General features: G+C 53.0%; 5 protein-coding genes across 5 annotated transcripts; 2 read left to right on the top strand and 3 right to left on the bottom strand.

Annotated features, from left to right (window-relative positions):
- Positions 1 to 729: 729 nt before the first annotated feature.
- On the bottom strand, positions 730 to 1,962 carry QC762_306630 (uncharacterized protein; the record flags this gene model as incomplete). The annotated part of the gene is made up of 1 exon (XM_062888955.1): positions 730 to 1,962. One exon carries the CDS (start codon positions 1,960 to 1,962, stop codon positions 730 to 732), a length of 1,233 nt encoding a protein of 410 aa, XP_062744888.1.
- Positions 1,963 to 4,886: 2,924 nt separating this feature from the next.
- QC762_306620 (uncharacterized protein) lies at positions 4,887 to 9,146 on the top strand (the record flags this gene model as incomplete). The annotated part of the gene is made up of 2 exons (XM_062888954.1): positions 4,887 to 7,926; positions 7,986 to 9,146. The coding sequence occupies exons 1-2, from the start codon at positions 7,309 to 7,311 to the stop codon at positions 9,144 to 9,146; spliced, it is 1,779 nt and encodes a 592-aa protein (XP_062744887.1). The 5' UTR covers positions 4,887 to 7,308.
- Positions 9,147 to 10,539: 1,393 nt separating this feature from the next.
- Positions 10,540 to 13,368, bottom strand: PFK26 (6-phosphofructo-2-kinase; the record flags this gene model as incomplete). Its single annotated transcript, XM_062888953.1, has 4 exons — positions 10,540 to 11,728; positions 11,785 to 12,631; positions 12,775 to 13,078; positions 13,221 to 13,368. 4 exons carry the CDS (start codon positions 13,366 to 13,368, stop codon positions 10,871 to 10,873), a joined length of 2,157 nt encoding a protein of 718 aa, XP_062744886.1. The 3' UTR covers positions 10,540 to 10,870.
- A 15-nt stretch (positions 13,369 to 13,383) lies between these two features.
- QC762_0054980 (uncharacterized protein) lies at positions 13,384 to 14,782 on the bottom strand (the record flags this gene model as incomplete). The annotated part of the gene is made up of 3 exons (XM_062883539.1): positions 13,384 to 13,404; positions 13,999 to 14,125; positions 14,481 to 14,782. The coding sequence occupies 3 exons, from the start codon at positions 14,780 to 14,782 to the stop codon at positions 13,384 to 13,386; spliced, it is 450 nt and encodes a 149-aa protein (XP_062744885.1).
- On the top strand, positions 13,534 to 17,982 carry QC762_306600 (uncharacterized protein). The gene is made up of 2 exons (XM_062888952.1): positions 13,534 to 16,330; positions 16,386 to 17,982. Exons 1-2 carry the CDS (start codon positions 16,137 to 16,139, stop codon positions 17,437 to 17,439), a joined length of 1,248 nt encoding a protein of 415 aa, XP_062744884.1. The 5' UTR covers positions 13,534 to 16,136; the 3' UTR covers positions 17,440 to 17,982.
- The last annotated feature ends 3 nt before the right edge of the window (positions 17,983 to 17,985 follow it).

The following is a 17,985-nucleotide window of genomic DNA, read 5'->3' as shown; positions in this document are numbered from 1 at the left end:
CTTTGCTTTGTTTTGAACCTCACGTCTTTGTCATATTCCAAGACACTTTCATATCACAGCTCACACATTCACAAGCGCACATGTAATGATATGAATCGGCGCGTTTGTATTCCGACATATTCTCAGAGCAAAAGGGCCATAAGCGATCGTCATGAATCTATCTACCATCTTGTCTCATGTCCGTCCGTCCGTCCCCATTTCCAGCTTTTTATGCTTCTCAGAAATGCCTCTTCCGCCAAGATCCCATAACCTGTATCCCAGTGTATCCCCATTTGTCTTGTTGTTGACCCCATACCATTTCCATACACATAATCTTTTCATAACTGCATTCCCTTTGAAAGAGAAAAAAAAAGCATAAAAACAAGAAGAAGAAAAAAAGAATCGAATATGTACAAATTGAAAAGATTTCTTCCCGAAAAAAAAAAAAAAAGAAAAAAAAAAGCCAAACATGGCAACATGTATCCATGCTGCTTGCCCCCCTCAAACCCGAAAGAATAATTGCCCTTGGGACCAACTAGCCTGGAAAATATCCTGCAAGGTTGGAGAAGAAAAACAAGACACATATAACAGAAGCGAAGAATCCTGGCTCGAAAAAAAAGAAAAAGAAAAAGATCCCCCCCCCCCACCGAAAACAACCCTAAACTTTGTCCATGAATCGAAAAAAAACAAGATGTCGTTAACTCTTCCTTTTCATCTCATATCCCGAGAAATTTTCGATTTTGAAATCCTTTAGTTGGCCCCGCCATAGGCAAAAGTCCTACCATAGCGACTGGGCTGGTTGCCCTTGACCAGGATACCCTCCTCAACCATAAAGTAAGAGTAGGCCTCGACAAAGGCATACTTGGGGTCGTTGTCAATGGCGTCAATGACGGTCTTGAGCTGCTGGGCGATCTCGTCGTCGGATCCATTAAATCCAAACTCGGTGATCCACACGGGCTTCTTGAACAGCTCGTTCACCTTGACGAGGTGGTCCAAGAATTGCTCAGTGCTGAAACCGTAAATGTGAATGTTGACAAAGTCGACGGCGCACCCGCCGTTGCAGGCAGCGAAGAACCTCTTCATCCACTCGATGCCCATGTCGGGGCCACCGCCGTTGGTGATGGAAGGTGAACCAATGCGCGCCTTGCCCTGGAACGGGTTCATGAGCTCCTTGTGCTTGGCAGCGGCAACCTCGGGGGAGAGGTTAGCCTGGGTTCCGTGATCGGGCTCGTTGAAGCTGAAAAGGCACGGCGAGCCAGCGTCGATGGCTCTCTGGGCATTGGCAGGCCAGACCTGAGCAAAATCCAGCTTGAGACCCCAGAGTGTGGGGATGAAGGGAAGGCCAGTGCCAGAGTCATCGCGCTGACCCCAGTTGTAGGTCCAGCCAATCTTGGTGCCAGATCCGAGCAAGGTTTTTAACAAGTTAGGGTTATTGTAGGCCAAGCCTGCTCCAAGTCTCTGTCCCTTGGGCGCGGGAGCTGGAGCTGGAGCCGGGGCCGGGGCCGGGGCCGGGGCAGGAGTGGGATTGGGAACTGGCTCTGGCTTTACGACCACCGCGGGGGCCTGGCTGGAGACAACAACAGGAGCCGGGGGAGGAGGCGCGGGCTCGCTCTTGGGGGGCTCGACCGGAGCGGGAGTGGGCTCAGGGTCAGCAGGGCGAACACGAGTGATGACTGTGGTCGGCTCCGGGGCAGGCGCAACAGACGCAGGAGGAGGAGGAGGCGGGGCAGGAGCGGCCTGGCTGGAAGGAGTAGGCTTGACCTTCTTGGCTTTGCGAGTGTTGGTGTAGTGCTGGCGACGACCGGTAGGCGAGTGACCAGTGACGGTGACGGTGACCCAGTTGGTGACGGTGACGAGCTCAGTCACAAGGGCACGCTTCTCGTGAACATGTCTAACGCCATGCTGGTGGTTGAGGTGGGGGCCGGCAGCAGCCTGGCCAGCGAGGCCAGCGGCGGCCAGCGCGAGAACAGTGGTGAAATGCATTTTGCTTTGCTGAGGGTGAAAATAAGCCAATGCTAGAGGTGGTGGTGGATGGGTATAAAACTGTAGGTGATCGGCTGGGTGGTCGAAGGATGGGCCTGTTCGTGAAAGGAATGAATGTCGCTGTCTGTCGAAGACGCAGAAGGAGTGATGCGAGGTGACGGTGTCGTGATCGAGAAAAAAGACCAAATGTACGACAGTCGAAACTAGCGACCCAAATGCAGTGGAAAGGAATGGAAAGGCCCGTGACCGGTGGGTTGAGAGACGAGAGGGAAAGAGAGTGCGAGCGGTGGGGGGTTGTGGTGTTTTAAAAGAGTGTTCGTTTTTGGCAGTGGAGGGCGGGAACCTAGAAGGCAGGGGTAATCCAGGCACAGGGCACAGATCCAGGAACAGGAGCCAGGTGAGAAGAGGAGGGTGTGAATTGAGAGAATATTTGTGCGAACTCGGCAAGCTGAAGGGGGGGTGTGGTTGCTCTGGCGAGGTGTGGGTGTTTGTTGTGTGCCCCACTCAGACTAATGAGACGGCAGACTGGGCCACAAAGTCGGGAACTTGATTGCTCCTATTGATTTCAGGTTGAAGGTGAGGGAAGCATGTGGGCTCTCATCCCACGAGGCAAAGTCGGAGTCTCCAGTTCACTTATTATACTCACCTAGAGAACAGTTGCCAGCCTTCTTCATGTCCGCCGCCCATCACAGACTGACAGCTATCATCACAAACATCACAAACAACGTCACCGCCAACATTTTCCTTGGTGGCATTCATTTTCGTGGACACGCCGCGGCTCTATAGGCTCTCACAGCACAGTCTGCATCTCAAAAGACGCCACAGTCTGCCCTGGAGAAGCCCTCAAATGCGGCCACAGCAACCCAACCACTTCCGGAGGCCCAGTTGAGGCGAGCTGTCGATGGCACCAGCCCCCCTTGAGTTTTCTCATTCCTAGGGATGGAGAGCTCGGACAGTCACCCAACGCAAGGGCCATCTGCCAGATAGGAAACACTCGTCTCCATTCAGCTCACGTCAGTGTCCGTCCGTCAATTCTCCATCATCCTCATGTCCTTCCCCATCAGTCGACATCTTCCAAGAGTCTAGGCCGAGAGTCGTCCCGGTTCGGCCGATGCGGGCAGATTAACCAAACGAATCGCTGGAATCGTCGGGCGGGTGATGGAAAAGGTGCTGCTGCTGCTGTTCGTCGCAAGAGGTCTCGAGTGGGGCAATTGTCTTCATGATGCCTGTCGGAGTCTCGTTGGCGCCCCCCCCCCCCTCGGCTGGGCTGACCAACATGGTGGGTTTACCAGAAAAGCCGGACCCGCAAAAAGCAGCACCGCACCCAATCGAAAGCAGTCCGGGGATGCAGGTACGCAAACTCTCGCACTCTTTATCCAGGGGAAAATGGCTCGCTGCTGCAGGAACAGGGCACTCTTTTTTCGAGGATTGCAGCCTGAAAATTCTGATGAGAATGACTTGTCTTCTTCTTCTGCCAGCGCAGCATTACGCAAGCACTCAAGCACGCAAGCAGCAAGCCATACAGTGTTATCACGGTCCTTGGCAACGCCGGATCCTATGACGAGTCTTCTCCATATCTCTCAGCTGTCGTCCGATCCAGTTCGAAACACGCCTTTGCGGAGCAAGGTGGGGATGACCCCCCTCGACCCCTTTGACGCCGGCGTGGCGCGCGCAAACACACAAGCGCCCAGCTCCCAGAGGTCGTCGCTTTCTGTTGTCTTGTTCGTGGAAAACATCTTGAAGCTGAATTAAATCTTTTTGGCCGTTTTTGACGTCTCAATCGATCGCTGTTCCGGATTGCAAGCGAAATTGCATCCAGCGCTCCGGAACCACGATAGCACGTGTTCCCCTGTCTGCGGACGAGGGGGATAAAGGCTTGTTTTTCCACGCTAGGCTAGCGCAGCCTGGGCAAGGCGACGAACCTGGACCGCAGATCTGTTCTGGAAGCTGAGAAGATTGAGAAGACTTCACATACGAGTGGTAATGTTGTGGTAAGCCAAGCATCGCCAACGTAAACGATAACAAGTTTCTGTTTGTCAATCCCTCGCCTGTTCTTTTCCTTAACGCCGAACTGCGGGTTCCAGGGGGATTTTTCGCAAGACCTTGTCGGGCCGTCCACACCCACACACGCCCCCTCCTCCTCTACATGGAGGGTCGGCTGGATTCGTTTCAGCCATCCGCAGCGTTTTTTTACTGCGGGGCCACGTGGAGCCTCCCACCTCTACCCAGGTCACGGCAGTTCATGCTGACTTTAGGATATGATCGCCCCTCGTCGGCCAACTACCGACCTTGCGAGTTGCGACCGAGTAGTCGACGGCGAGACTGATCACTGGCACTGGCACTGGATGGACACCCGAGCCGGATGGGCCAACTGTGCTCCCCGAACCTTGATTCTCAATAGCTTGCTGCAACACGCAAGGTCCCACGTCCAGGAAGCACGACAGTAGCACCGTGCCTTTGACCTATCTGTCCATTGGCGAGCGTTTCTTCTGATTAGTGATAGTCTTCTGATAATCAAATCTCACCTTGACCACAAATGACGGGTAGAGGATGTGAAGTTCCGGGAGCTGTGTGACCTCCTCACTGACTGAGGTTCTATGTCTGAGGTTGATTTAATCTTCTTCTTCTTTCCTTTCCCTTCCCTTCCCTCCCGAGCCGTCTTTTGGGCGCTCAAAAGTTCCGAAGAACCGGGAGAACCGAGAAATTGTCTTGGTTATTTTCGTTGTCTTATCACTCCCGTCAGCCATCCAGATGCGAAGCTGAAAGAGCTGAACCATTGGCTGGAATGTTGAGGTGGTAGTTCTCGAGCTGCAGTGTTCTGGAGGCACGGTCAACTTTACCCGGAGTCCTGTTCTTTTCTCGTGAGCAGGAGGCAGTAAGTGCTGACAAACAAACGCCCGCGCGTATTCTTTCCATCCAGGTATAAAAGGTATGTTGGTCTTCTCACTGCATAGCGAAGCAGGTAGTCGGCAGTGGGTGTAACCATCTACTCTTATTTTGGAGCAACAGAACTCATAATTGGAGAACCGTTACACGGCGACGGATTGCCGCCGATGCCTGCGTGGACTTTTGGTCAGTTTTAGATTTGGATCTTCATCATCCACGGCTTGACGCTTATAGCTGACGGCATTTCCAAACGATATATCAAAGGGCATGGCTCATAGCCACGTATAGATAGGACAGGTCAACGTGAGAAAAAGTGATATCTCAGCCTTCACCGCCGACAAGCCCTCTCCGACGCCTCTCCAAAATCACAAGCCTCGCCAGCCTCCCCGACCTGCTATTCAAGGTAACGATCTACAACATACTAACTTGCAACCTCACAAACTCCTCCAGGGAGGATGACGAGCCACGGGGTCCCATATCTTTCAGTCCGAGCATGCCAAGTGGTAAAGACGGATGGCCGCAGGTTTTGAATCAACTTTGTCGCCAGTCTGTTTCTGCAAACTGAAACACCAGGCTACGATAACGGCCACTTGGTACGGCCAAGGCTTTCCAAGCCTTGGCCGTCTAGTAGGGCAGCATATTGGATGGGAACTGAGATACGGCCACGACGACTGCTCCTACAACATCAACGATATTCGAAGACCCCCATTGCTGAGTGTGCAGCATTTTGCCGAGGACAGGGAGAACCGATCGGTGATCGGATTTGCAAGTCCTGCTGACTCTCACCGAAGTATGCAACAGCATGTCGGTATAGAGGACAGACAGACATTTGTCTTCATCCCGATGGAAACAACCCTTCACCTCACCGACACTGCATTCATCTCAATTTCTTTCCTCGGCGGTTTTGCCATCTCGCATTTCCTTCGGTCCCGGACTTTGTCGGTCTCCTATTGTCAGTCGAGTTTGATATTGTCCCGGAAGTCGGCACGGTGATCAACGATAGAGTGATCTGCCTATGATACACCAAGCGGTGTACATGGACGTTGTTTGGGAAGAACACAGATTTGGCAAAGGGAAGAAGGAAACCGACCGCGAGGACTACAGACCGCCCATCTATGTCAGTTAGTATACATCACCTTCCCAGCAGGTTTGTTGATGACTTTGCCATTCGGCCAGTGACTTACACACGGTCAGGTTTCTAGATACTAATTGACCTCAGCATGACGAATCGATTCGTAAGTTGCATCACGACATGTCCTACCCGTAGGACTTCTCCCCAAACCACCAAACTAGCTGCCGACACAACGTCAGTGTCAATGTCAATCCTTACCTTCCCGGGTCCCTAACAGGTCCAAATACGCTCCCGAAGCAACGTTCCTGACACATGCAGGTCGTGGGCGTAGAATTCGCCCAGCAGGGCTGAGAGGGCAATCATCGATCCGAAAACCGTGGAAATATTGGCAAACCACTCCGTCGGTGTCGTCGCTGCCTGCATCTCGCGAAGGCAAAAGGGCCGACATCGACTCGTCGGAGGGACATATGACCCGATCGACCTCGACCCCGCGCGGGCCGGCCGGCCAGGGTTGCAGCTTTGGGGGGGATCTAACTGGCTGGGAGTTTTCTCCGATTGCCATTTTGAGATTTTTTTTTTTTGGTTTTTTTTTTTTTTGGGTTGTAGAGCCTCAACTTCTAACCCTGTCCACGCTGTCGCGCCCTTTGGATTGTATAATTGTGGCGTTGCTTCTACCGATTGCCGTTACGGAGACTAGGGAACGCGGGAGGAAGCGGTGACGGATCTTGAACTGACGGTGCAACCGTCTCTTACCAACATCAATCACCAAAGAGGACTAGCGTTGGGAAATAGAGGAGCCAAATTACAAAATCATATTCGTAGTTGACACTGACGCGTTTTCATTCCCTGATTCTAGATACTCAGACTCGACTACATTCTGAATGACTCTCTCGGTGAGTGCTGGCAACTAAACTCTGCAGCAGAACAACAGTCCTAACCTCCTTCCCGTTTGAGAATTAGTGACCTACTTTCGGGGATCGACAAGCGACATCACACCCACAGCCTCGTGCACTTCTCTTATCCTACCATCGTTAACTGAGTTAAAAGACCTCGCAAGGTATCCAATAGGGCGGCTTCTAACGCAAGGGGGAAGACTATGATCACACTGCCACTCTTGGCGGGTTATATAGCTAGCTGGCAGATTTTATCTTGCGTCGGACTTTTTGATTTGATGGAAGTAGTATGCCTAAGGCATAATCCAACCCTTTTACGACACACGTGATACCCCTTGATTCCATTTCGGGAGGTGAGGGTCCTTTACAAGGAATCAACTTTTTTGTAGGTCAGGTTAAGTACACCTCTACTATCTCCACTTGGATGCCTCTCCCGGAGTTATTTCTGACAATTCTGGTCTAGCGATTACTATCGATTAGTACACAAAGCAGACGATGAACTACGGCAATAACAACAACAACAACAACAACAACAACAACGACAAAAACGAAATGGACCCCAACCTCCATGCTACCTACCCCCTCTTGGCTCTAAACACCACAGCCGAGACCCCCGAGTTTGACTATTCGGCCTTTTACACCCAACAGCCCCATCATTCTCACGAGGATATCGACTACCTTGCTGAGGAGAGCTCAGCATCTGCATCCACCTCTGGCAATTTTGTTTCCTCAGTATCAGATGCCACCCTCCAGAACCTCAACCCCGTCCCTCCCCCGTCCCTGTTGACGGTCCCAGCCCTGACAAGCACCAACACCGCTCTCGCTCTTCACAACGCCCACAGTCCAGGGAGCTATGGACAACCCTACCCCCAAAACCAACTCCAACTCCCCAGCTTTGACCCCTCTGCCGTGTCAGGAACAGGTTATAACGACGGTAGCAGCGGCGGTGGCAGCCCCGCCCCTTCTCCCGGCCACGGCGGCGGCGGTAGCGGAGGGGGAGGAAGCGGGAGCAACAGCGGCAGCCTAACCGCGGCGGGAAAACAGCGGTTAGAAAGAAGGGGCCACACAAAAAGCCGAAGGGGTTGTTTCAACTGCAAACGTCGACGCATAAAGGTAGGTAACCACCATCCAACCACCAAAACAATCACTCACTGATACACGCCACCCACCAGTGTCAAGAAACCCGCCCCTCCTGCGGCCACTGCCTCAAAACCGGCCTCACCTGCGAGTACCCCTCCCTGCCAACCATTACCCACCAGCCAACCAACACCCTCCCTCTATTCTCCCTCCTCGACCTCCGCCTCTACCACCACTTCCTCTCCACCTGCTACCCCCACCACCCCATCGGTTCAGAGCCTTTGTGGCTGCACACAGTCCCTCACCTATCCCAATCCCACCCCTACCTCATGCACGCCATACTGGGGTATTCGGCCTCCCACCTCCTCCAGTCCGACCCCTCCCTCACCCTGACGCCGGCGATGACCCACCGTCTCAAAGCCATCAAATCCATCAAGAAGGCTCTCTCCTCCCTACCGTCTTCCTCCTCCTCCCCGGATTTGGCATCCGAAGGCAACGCCCTCATGGCCACCTGCTTCACGCTAACCTACCAGTCCACCCTTTTGGACGACGGAATGCCAGAGTACATGACCTTCATCCGGGGCATCGTCATCATCTCCATCTCCATGCTCGCGCGGCAGACAAGACTGATGTTTGACAACCTCATCCGGCCGGAGCATAACAAGTCGGTCTTGGAAGCGCACATGAGGAGCCTGCCGCTGGTGAGAAGGGAGTGGGTTGATGCTGCGGGGGGGAGTCTCCGGAAACTGGAAGAGGTCGTGCCGAGGCAGGGGGTTCGGAGGAGGTACTGGGAGCTGCTCGTTGAGATGGTGGAAGGACTGAAAAAGGGCGGGTGGGAGGGGTACGAGGCTATGACAAGGCATTACACCTGGTGGATGATGCTTCCGCAGGAAGAGTTCAGGGTGCTGGTGGATGTGCCCGGGGACCAGGTTAGTGTTCTGCTTGGGGCGCATTGGGTGGGAATAAAAATGATTATGGCGACGGTGACGGAGGGGGAGATGATGGGGAGTGCCGAGAGAGAAAAGAGGGTTGTGGTTACCGAGGGGGGGGAGGTGAAGGAGGAGGAGGGGTGGAAGGAGGGGAAAGATCCGAGGGAGAAGGTGGAGATGGAGGGGGGAAAGAAGGAGGGGATCGGGAGGTGGTTGAGGTGGTTGAATAGGGAGACGAAAGGGGGGTGGAGGGGGTACGGGGGGTGGTGTAGGTGGGTGGAGGAGAGGTTGAGGGAGGACTTGGGGTATTTTGGGAAGTCGGTTTGATTTGAACGAAGCTTCAAAAAGACGGGAGATGTCTGTGTAGACCATGGAAAGGGGGAACAGGTTGGGGAGTTGAGAGACAGGCCGTATCTCGTATCTGCTTGACCTGTCTTTAACAATGTTGGCAATGGGTAGCAACCTGATGCAAGCATCCGTCGTTGGGGTAGTATAAACAACTCAAGGCCCCATCACTCACACCTGAGAGATATACCCAAAAACATAATTTAAAACTTTTCTCGTCCACCAAATCGCATCTCGCCTTCATCATCAAGGACCAGAAAAAGCGACCCCCACATTCCATCAAGATCTCCACAAGGGCACCCTTGCTCCCCCTTTTTTCTCGGCTCCACATTCCGCACCGCCCCACATTCAGGGCTTGGTTGGGGTCTAGTAGGGTCTGATCGATATCGAGCGGTCATTGACAAGCCTCGAGTTGGGACGGTTTCTTCACACGTGAGTGATGAGAAACAGATTTTGACGGGCACAATTTCAAGTCTGAAGTTTGTATGCTGCTGGTAATTTTTTCAATTCTTTTTTTTCCTTATTGGGTCACCATTTCCCAATGGTGATTTCTCTGGCACACGTCAAGTCAAGGACAGAAATGAATAGTTGTGACTGCTGCTAGGATTTCTGGCACCTTTTTAGTCTTCAATCTTATACTCAGATTCACTTCGGTTGCTGGGAAAAAAAAAGGCTGCGTGAGTGGTGTAAGATATGGGTGGATTGATCTCTTGTGGGTGTGAGAATAACTTCACATTCATCCATATTCCCACATATGTCTGTGTTTCCTGCTCGATGGCTACCTACAAGCCTCAAAAGGCAGCGGCATTGTCCGTATATAAACCTCTCCTTCTCACAATTTTGTCTCGTCGCCCATCCTTTACTCCATCATGCATACCTACATTACTATTATTCACCTCCACCACCATAATAAACAAACGCCCTCATCTCACCCATCCAAGAACAACCGCGCAAAAAAACAACTCCAAAGATTTCTAGACCAATTTTCAACCTTTCATCTTCACCACCAAACAACTCACAAAACCACTAAGTCAAGAAGCTTACACGACATGATACAGTCAATATATAACCAAACTACGCTACCACCCCAAGCGCCCAAGTCTACAACAAAACACCAGGCTACCCAACCCCAGCCTGTTCTATCATGAGTACATGCGTCTAGCTTTGGTTGCACTTGATATCAATGGTAATATATGCTTGCTTCTTCGGCCCCTTCTCTCGTTGAATGCAAATACAAATTTTTGCAACCTTGAAGCTCTTTCTACATGCGCTGCGCTGGCTCTGCTTGGTCTTGCCATGATAAAAACACACACTTTAGAAAAGAAAACAGACAAGAAAATAACAATGCATAACCTACATCCCCACATGCAGGTCTAAAAAAAAAGGAGCCGTTGCTTGGTCGAGCGCCATGATGAAAGCAACCCATGATGATAGTGTGCCGGTGATGTCTCATGTGCTTACGTTGTGTACGTGTTCGTCCCATCTGTACCTAGTCCGTTAAGTCATTGCCCCCGTCCCATGAACGCCTTTGTGTAGCCTCCTTGATAAATGTCAAAAATCAAGTGAGTTGTGGTTGTTGCCACCACGGTATCGCCCCGAAACCCGAGACGCCGAAAACCGAAAAGCGAAAAAAATCAAAGCGCGGCAAACGTAACCAGCTGTGTTGGCCGCCTAATGTTACACATGATGGGATGTCAAAATCTCCATCACGAGTTCCTGTCCACCGTCTTCCGAGGCTTGTAGTTGGGAAGCTCATCGAACCAGCCCTGCTCCTCGTTATACTTGTAGGCGTGGAACTCGATGCCGTACGGCTTGGGTTCAATAGCGTAAAGAATCCCCAGCGGAACATCGAGGTCGGCAATATCGTCCCTAGTGAGATCCATAAAGTACGCCATCAGCACCCTGCAAACTGATCGGTGTCCGATGATGAGCAGGTGATCGGTAATGCGCTCAATCTCCCGAACCATATCCCGGAGACGGCTGATAACCTGGAGATAACCCTCGCCTCCCACTCCAGGATAGATGTACTGGAGCTTGTCCTGAGACCGTTTCCGGTACTCCTCGGGGTATCTTTGCGCAATCTCTTCGTAAGTCATCCCCTCAAAGGAGCCAGCGTTGAGCTCGTTGAGCATCTCCCAAGCCTTCACATCGTAATCTTCGTCTGCGTCGAAGTACTCGGCCGTCTGCACGCTTCGTTGCAGCATCGAAGTCCAGACGCAAAAGTTCTTGTCCTCGAGCTCTTGGTTGAGCTCGGGATATGGTGGCGTGTTGTCGCCTGGCAGCGGTGGGAAGGTCGACTGTGCGATCTTGTTCTTCTGTTCAATCAGCCACTCTTTGCGCTTGTACGTCATGAAGTTATAGAGTGCAAGGCCATAGCAGTGACCCCTCTCGGTCAGTTCAGAATTGCCGCCCAGCTTTTGCAGTTGGTTATCCTGACTCTGGCCGTGGCGGGTGATCCAGATTTGTCTGGGAGAAAGGTTAAACGTCGTCAAGTAAGAAGCGATCCCGCCGCTAAGGAATCCCTTGAGTCGGTGGTGCACGAGTTTTCTCCCAACATCAATCATCTATGCAAAGTTGGTTAGTGGGTGTGGCTAACAAACAAACCAAAGATAAAACATACCTGGATGTACTGAAGATGCATGTCTTCCTCCCACTTGCCCAGCGGCTCGTAAGCACTTTCGTAGGCTTTGACTCTTTCCTTGAAATCGGCCAAAGACTTGACAGGATCCTTGTCCTTGTAGTCTGGCCCGGAAAGCTTCAGGCGCATGTTGGCCTCGAGGAGATTTTGGTCGTGACAGATGCTTTCGATGAAGAGAATGCCGAGCTTTGGCTCCCGAGCTTTGATATGGTCGACCAAGAGCTTCCGCCGCTTGATCGTGCTGTTTGTGGCATCGAGAATGCCGACAGCACCGCCTCCGTGGAGAAGGTAGGCCAAGAGCTCATCCAAGGTGTCGAGAGCGACTTGTTCACGCAGCTTGGCTGCAATCTCGTTATTTGGATCGAAAAACTTGGCCGACTGGTCAATCTTGGTGCGAGCCGACTTGGGCTCCCCATTGAGATCCAGCTTGGTCGGCTCAACCTCTACCATAATGTCAGGACCTTTCGTGCCATTCAGAAGGATGGTAGCAGCCTGGGTGGGCACATCGACTCCTCTGTTAGTGGCCGAGGTCGGGGATCCACTATCGGAGTTGGCCACCCCTGCCGCAAGGCGCCTACGATTTCCAACATTGAAAATCTTGGTATTGTGTTGTTGCCACGACAGGTAGCGCTGGATCTTCTTGGTGATGTACGACTTGCCTCGAGCAGGCAGACCGACCATGATGATGACGAGCTTCGCAGCGACATCACGGTCGGGAATTCTGCCATCGGGGGACGCCTTGGACCTGGTCATGCCCGGGATATTCAGCGTGGTGGCATGTGGCCGGACTCTTGGTGTGTGACTGCCGGAGTTCTGTCGAAGGGGTGGACTGTTTCAACACTAGTCAGTCAAACTGACATGACAGCGGGATGCAGCAAGTATGACAAGGCTAACTATGCGCCCGGTTGGAAAAAGGCGCAGAAAGCTTCGCACAAAATCTCGCAGAAAGTGGAAAAATTGCATTCGACTCACATTCGAGGAGAACCGGGGGCAGTGGACGGGATGCTGCGTGAGTAGGGGGAGTCATAGTGCTGCTGGAAGCCAGGGCGTGTTGGGTGTGACGACGAGAGCTCAAAGTCGTTGAGGTCCTTTAGTGCGCTGGACCACGACGCAGCAGCTGGCGGCAGCAAGCCATCGTGAAACTGATGAGCGCCTGGAATGGGTCGCTGTCCGTTGGCGCGGATCGAGGGTGATGATGGTGCAGTGGCCGACGATCCGATCATATGGCTCATCGCCAGTTTTCGCAGCGACGAGGGCTGCGAAACTGGAAACGAGTCTTTATAGTGATATGCAAGGTCAGCCGTGGTGCTGGTGTTGTGCGGTGATGCCGCTTCGAGAGTGGGTGTGTGTATGTATAGTAGAAGCAGAGTAGTATAGAGAAGTGTGAAAGGAAGAAAAATAAGAGGGGGAAAAGAGACCTTCTTCGCGTTTTCTTTTGCGTGAGAGACCAGTGAAAGATGATGATGATGATGGTGGTGACCAAAGTGAATGCGGTGGCATGGAAGAACGACGACGACTGGAGACTTTGAGATCAAAAGTCGAGTCCGGATGGCGCGTCTGCAGCATGGGGCAGGGATTCCCTTAGTGGGGTTGCAGCGCTATCTAAGCACCAATTAGCGGCAGGAGACAAAGGGCAGGGGTCCACGGGGCTGCACAAAATATTCGGTGCTGACCGTCCGGGTGTTGATCGGTGGTCGACCTTCCGTCAGGGTTCCAGCAGGGTCCCAGCAGGTTCCTAGCAGGGTCTCCAAAAGTCCCAGAAGGTCGGCAGCAAACAAACTCTATTTTGCGGCAAAGATCTGACTTTGATCGCCACCCGCGGAGCATCTGACTGGAGCAAGCCATCACTTACAGGTTATGATGAGATGGACAAGGGATGGACAATCCGGACTGGGATGGACTGGGATGGACCGTCTCGTGGGACTTTGACGTCGTCCGAGAATATTCTGTCGACGTCGAGTGGCTAAGACGATTTAGGGTCGCGAGGCGTCTTGGCCCAGGTGCTTGGCAGGGTGTATCCGGTGGAAACGAAGTGACGTAACCTGGCTCGTTTCCCAAAGGGTCGTGGGGTGACGCGGGTGACTCAAATCACCCTTTTGCTCAAACTGCTGAAAGAGAGCGCAGCTGCCGATGCCAAGGTCTGCGAGATGAGGCGCTGATGAGAGGTGGTCTGGGGTATATACGACCGTCGCACACGATGAGGCCACGGCAGATGACAAGACGTTCGACCGTCGGCCTCCTTCTGTGACACTCCGAAGACAAGTCGACCTGCCTCTGCGACTGCGCCCGAGCCCGACGATGGAGGTGGCCTTCTTGGCGTCCGCTGCGCAACAGAACACCAAGTCCGGAATGGGAGGACAGCCAGGAACGGGCTTTGGCTTTGTTGGCTGAATCCGGGACGTCCGTGATTTGTTGGGTTGGGCAGGTGTTGTCTTATTATACCAGGAGAGGTTGATGGAGGGCAACCAAGTGTTGTTGGAGCAATCCGCGAGGGTGAGGGTGAGAGTGAGTCAAAGAGTTGGGAAATGTAAACAGAGAGACGACGGCTGGCCGTGGTGTTTGGCCTGGGGGAGGTACCTTCAAATATGTACCAATCTCCTACCTTTCTTTGAGTCTTTTGTTGAGCAATGTGGCTAGCCTCCTCCTCGCCCGCCCCCCTCCCTCCCGGCAGGAATTACCACAAAGACAAGTCCATCAACACTCTGACGCGGGATTCTGGGGTTTCATTCCCCCAGATGCGATGTGCACGGCTCAATAGTGGTGCAACAAGTGGTGTCGATGCTGCCGATGCACCCTCCGCTACAGGAGGCTTTCCCATATTGAGGAAGATGGGGATCTTTGCTCGTTGCGGAGGAGCCGCCGGCTTGGCTCTTTCAGCTGCAGCCAGCTCAATTCCAACCTCTGGTGTTAGGTCCGCACTCGGACTTCCGGCGCCGAATGAAGCCCACGCCAAGGCAATCAAGGCCTCATCATGCCTCATCATCACTCGCACCCCCTTCACGAGGCGTCGTGCTCGACATGGGAAATGTGACAGGCTGGCCTTCCCACCCCTTCCTTCTCCAACAAGACGGCGCCCTGCTAGGTGCTTGCTGCTTGTTGCTGCGTGCTGCGCTGCATATGCACCTCAGCACGGCATGGAGGCAGAATGCGCGTGTGCCCCCCACGCTAGAACAGGGTCAGTTGCCAAGACCAGCCGCTTTCCGATGTCAAAAAGCCTGGGATGCATCCAATGCGTTGCTCGGCAGCACACCACCCGCCCGTTTGTTGCTGCGGAGGGGGATGGGATGTGGTGTGGATGTGTGTGGGTGTGTTGGCAGATGAGTGCTGATGAACAACGGCATTGCCCGTGAGGGCTCTTTGTCTCCATCCATGCTATCCTCTCCTATCTCCGTATCTTCTCCATCGTGTGGTCTGGAGACCATCCACCTTTCCTTTCACTCTCACTGTCCACTGGCTGGGACGGGTCAAGGAACCCTCTCCCACCTAGGTCTCAAAGAGGGGTTGTGAAAGATGCTGGAACCTGGAACCTAGGGGCGTAGAAACGGGCCGTTTAAAGGGCATTATATTATCCGGGAATGGACCTATCCTCGCGCTCTGATCCTTGGAACACATGAAAAGGTTAGCAATTCGAATGTGCAATTGGAGTTCCATCCGCTCAGTGTTTTGTAATGGAAAATAGTTGGGGGGAGCTCTCTGCTTTGCGGGGAAGGGTAGGGTTGTGTAGGTACCCCGCAGTCGGTCGCTCGCCAAAAAGTGCAACGGGAAGGTGGGGTTGGGGTTGGGTTGACCAGCTCCAGCCTACGTGCCTGCCGCCACCAACCGCAATTACCAGGGGTCCAGGAACAAGCTGGAGGTGGAGCTCCTGTCCATATTTTTTTTGTCTGGAACTCAGCGAAGAAACAACAGATGGTGCCGTTTTGCTTGTTGCTTGCCTCTTGTTGTTGTCGTTGTCCGTAGGGACCGGGCTGTCTAAGTGCTCCCCGTCTTGCTCTTGCTCCTGCTTTCTCTAGAATCGATACTGCCATGGTTTCTCGTCCGGACTTCTTGTCTCTGCATGTCCATTATACCCTCTGACTGCTGTCGTTTGATTCTGCCCTTTCTCCTCCACCATCGCCTATCTTCCCGGTTACCCCGCTAGTCACGCTTCATCGTTGATTCTTCGCCTGCCACCCTCATCGAACAGTCGACCACATATTTGCTATCTGATTGCTGGCCTTCTCTACACCTTGTCACGACTTCCTTGGATCACGATTGCAAGACAAGCCTCTGTCATCGTCTCACGACAATCTCGCGCAGCCCTCTGCACTGACAAGGGGGAAGCCAACCTGCACAAGATGGACGAGGAAGAGAATTCTATCCATCGCATCCTTGACGCCCAGGAGCCTATTGTGAAGGAGCTTGTGCGTGGGGAAGTCGAACATGGGGTTCTCATCCCACTAAAGACGACACTAGAGCTGCGAGATGATTACGTGACGGCCAAAGTTCTGATCACTCGCGTGCCTCTGAAGACAGCCAACCCCGCAATCATGTACGTTCCCAACCCTCTCAAGTCCCCTGGCGATAACTGCTCACCATGATAACAGGATGTTGCGAGAGCTACTATCCGAAGAGGTGGTTAAGTGCTTCCCTCATCTTCGTCGATGCGCCAAGCCTTGCGATTTGCCTGCCCACATCAAAGCGAAGTTCATGAACGAGTCCCCAGATACCCGACAAATCCATACCGGAAAATCGAACTGGATATACATCATTGCAGGGCCCGAATCCATGCTGAACAAGGAGGAGGTCAGACAGGAACTGACCAAGCTCGACGGCATGGAGGGCGAGGAGGTGTTCATCAGCAGCATCCCCGTCCCTATGGTTGCACCTGCTTCCCAGGTTCAGGCGGCTATGTGGTCACAGCAGTTCTGGCCCGCCGTATACCGCAAGAACAATCCTCTTGGACCGCATCCTTCGATGATCGCCCGCAGCACGGACGAGATCAGTGACGATGCGGCCATTTGGATGAGCCTCGCACACCAAGTCGCCCACCAGTCCGAGGCCAAAGGCTATGGAGAGGCCATGGGCGCTTGCGTTATCCAACGAGAGGAAGACAAGACGACCATTGTCGCCTTGGCTGGTGATGCTCGTTGGTGCCAGCGAGGCAAATGCGGAGATGGAGGCAACCCCATGGCACACTGTGTCATGCGTGCCATCTCCATGGTTGCCCAAAAGCTGGTTCGATGCGAAAACAGACAAACTCGGACCAATCCGGAGCCCATTTTAGAGTACGAGTGCTTCCAGGACAAGCCCTTGTTCGAGGATGAAAGAAAGGTCTTTGAGCTGGAACATCCCAGCCCAGACGGCTACTTGTGCCACGGTCTTGAGATGTACCTGACACACGAGCCCTGCGTCATGTGTTCCATGGCGATACTCCACTCTCGCATGGGCAAGGTTGTCTTTCGTCATCGTATGCCGTTGACGGGCGGGCTCAGCGCGGAGGATAGGGGTTGTGGTCATCCCTCACTTGGGGGAGCCGATGGTGGTCGTGGTCTTGGCCTGTTTTGGCGCCGGGAGTTGAACTGGAGCTTGATTGCCTGGGAGTGGGAGTCAGGCGGCTGCATGAGGCCTCTAGAGGTGGACAAAGCCATCCATGCCTAGTCACTACGTGGGCTCTACACCTCCCCCTTTGCGGCACACACAGCTACACACGGCTCAACAACACTGGCGACGACATCTCTGGGCGGTGTCGTCATCACGCCTTACATACAACAACAGCAACAAGCTAACATGGGAGGATCTTATGGTGTTCTTGATAGTATTGAGTTTTGCAAAGAAGAAGTCGAGGGAGTTAGGTAGTCCTCTCGTACATCCGGATTGGCATTATGACGGCGCAACAAAACACAAAACATTTCACAAGCAACAACAACATGGACTGGGAAGCATTTTAAAGTATCTCATTGCGAAGGGATGGTGGGCATGGAGGATAAACGGATAGCAAGGCGTTAGATAGGGGGGGCAATCAGCATGATTTATAGCTGTGGTGTAATGTATCAACTTTCTTTCCTGTTAATGCCCTGGCTGGTGTTTCCGTGATATTGGTTTGAGGGGAGTGGTGGTAATTGATGAATCCTGTCCGGCAAGATAACGACAGAGACCAACCGGCAGCACAAGACACTTTTGAAGATAGTCTGTAAAATTAATGAG

The sequence above is a fragment of the Podospora pseudocomata genome, chromosome 3, assembly GCF_035222375.1.
Source record: "Podospora pseudocomata strain CBS 415.72m chromosome 3, whole genome shotgun sequence".
Taxonomy (NCBI): Eukaryota; Fungi; Ascomycota; class Sordariomycetes; order Sordariales; family Podosporaceae; genus Podospora; species Podospora pseudocomata.
Note: the sequence above shows the minus strand (reverse complement) of the source record. Positions and strands in the feature narration are given on the sequence as shown.

Coding starts and splice junctions, on each gene's coding strand:
- QC762_306600 (XM_062888952.1), top strand. CDS start 16,137: ATGGACGAGGAAGAGAATTCTATCCATCGCATCCTTGACGCCCAGGAG. Junction 16,331..16,385: donor ACAGCCAACCCCGCAATCAT/GTACGTTCCCAA, acceptor CCATGATAACAG/GATGTTGCGAGAGCTACTAT.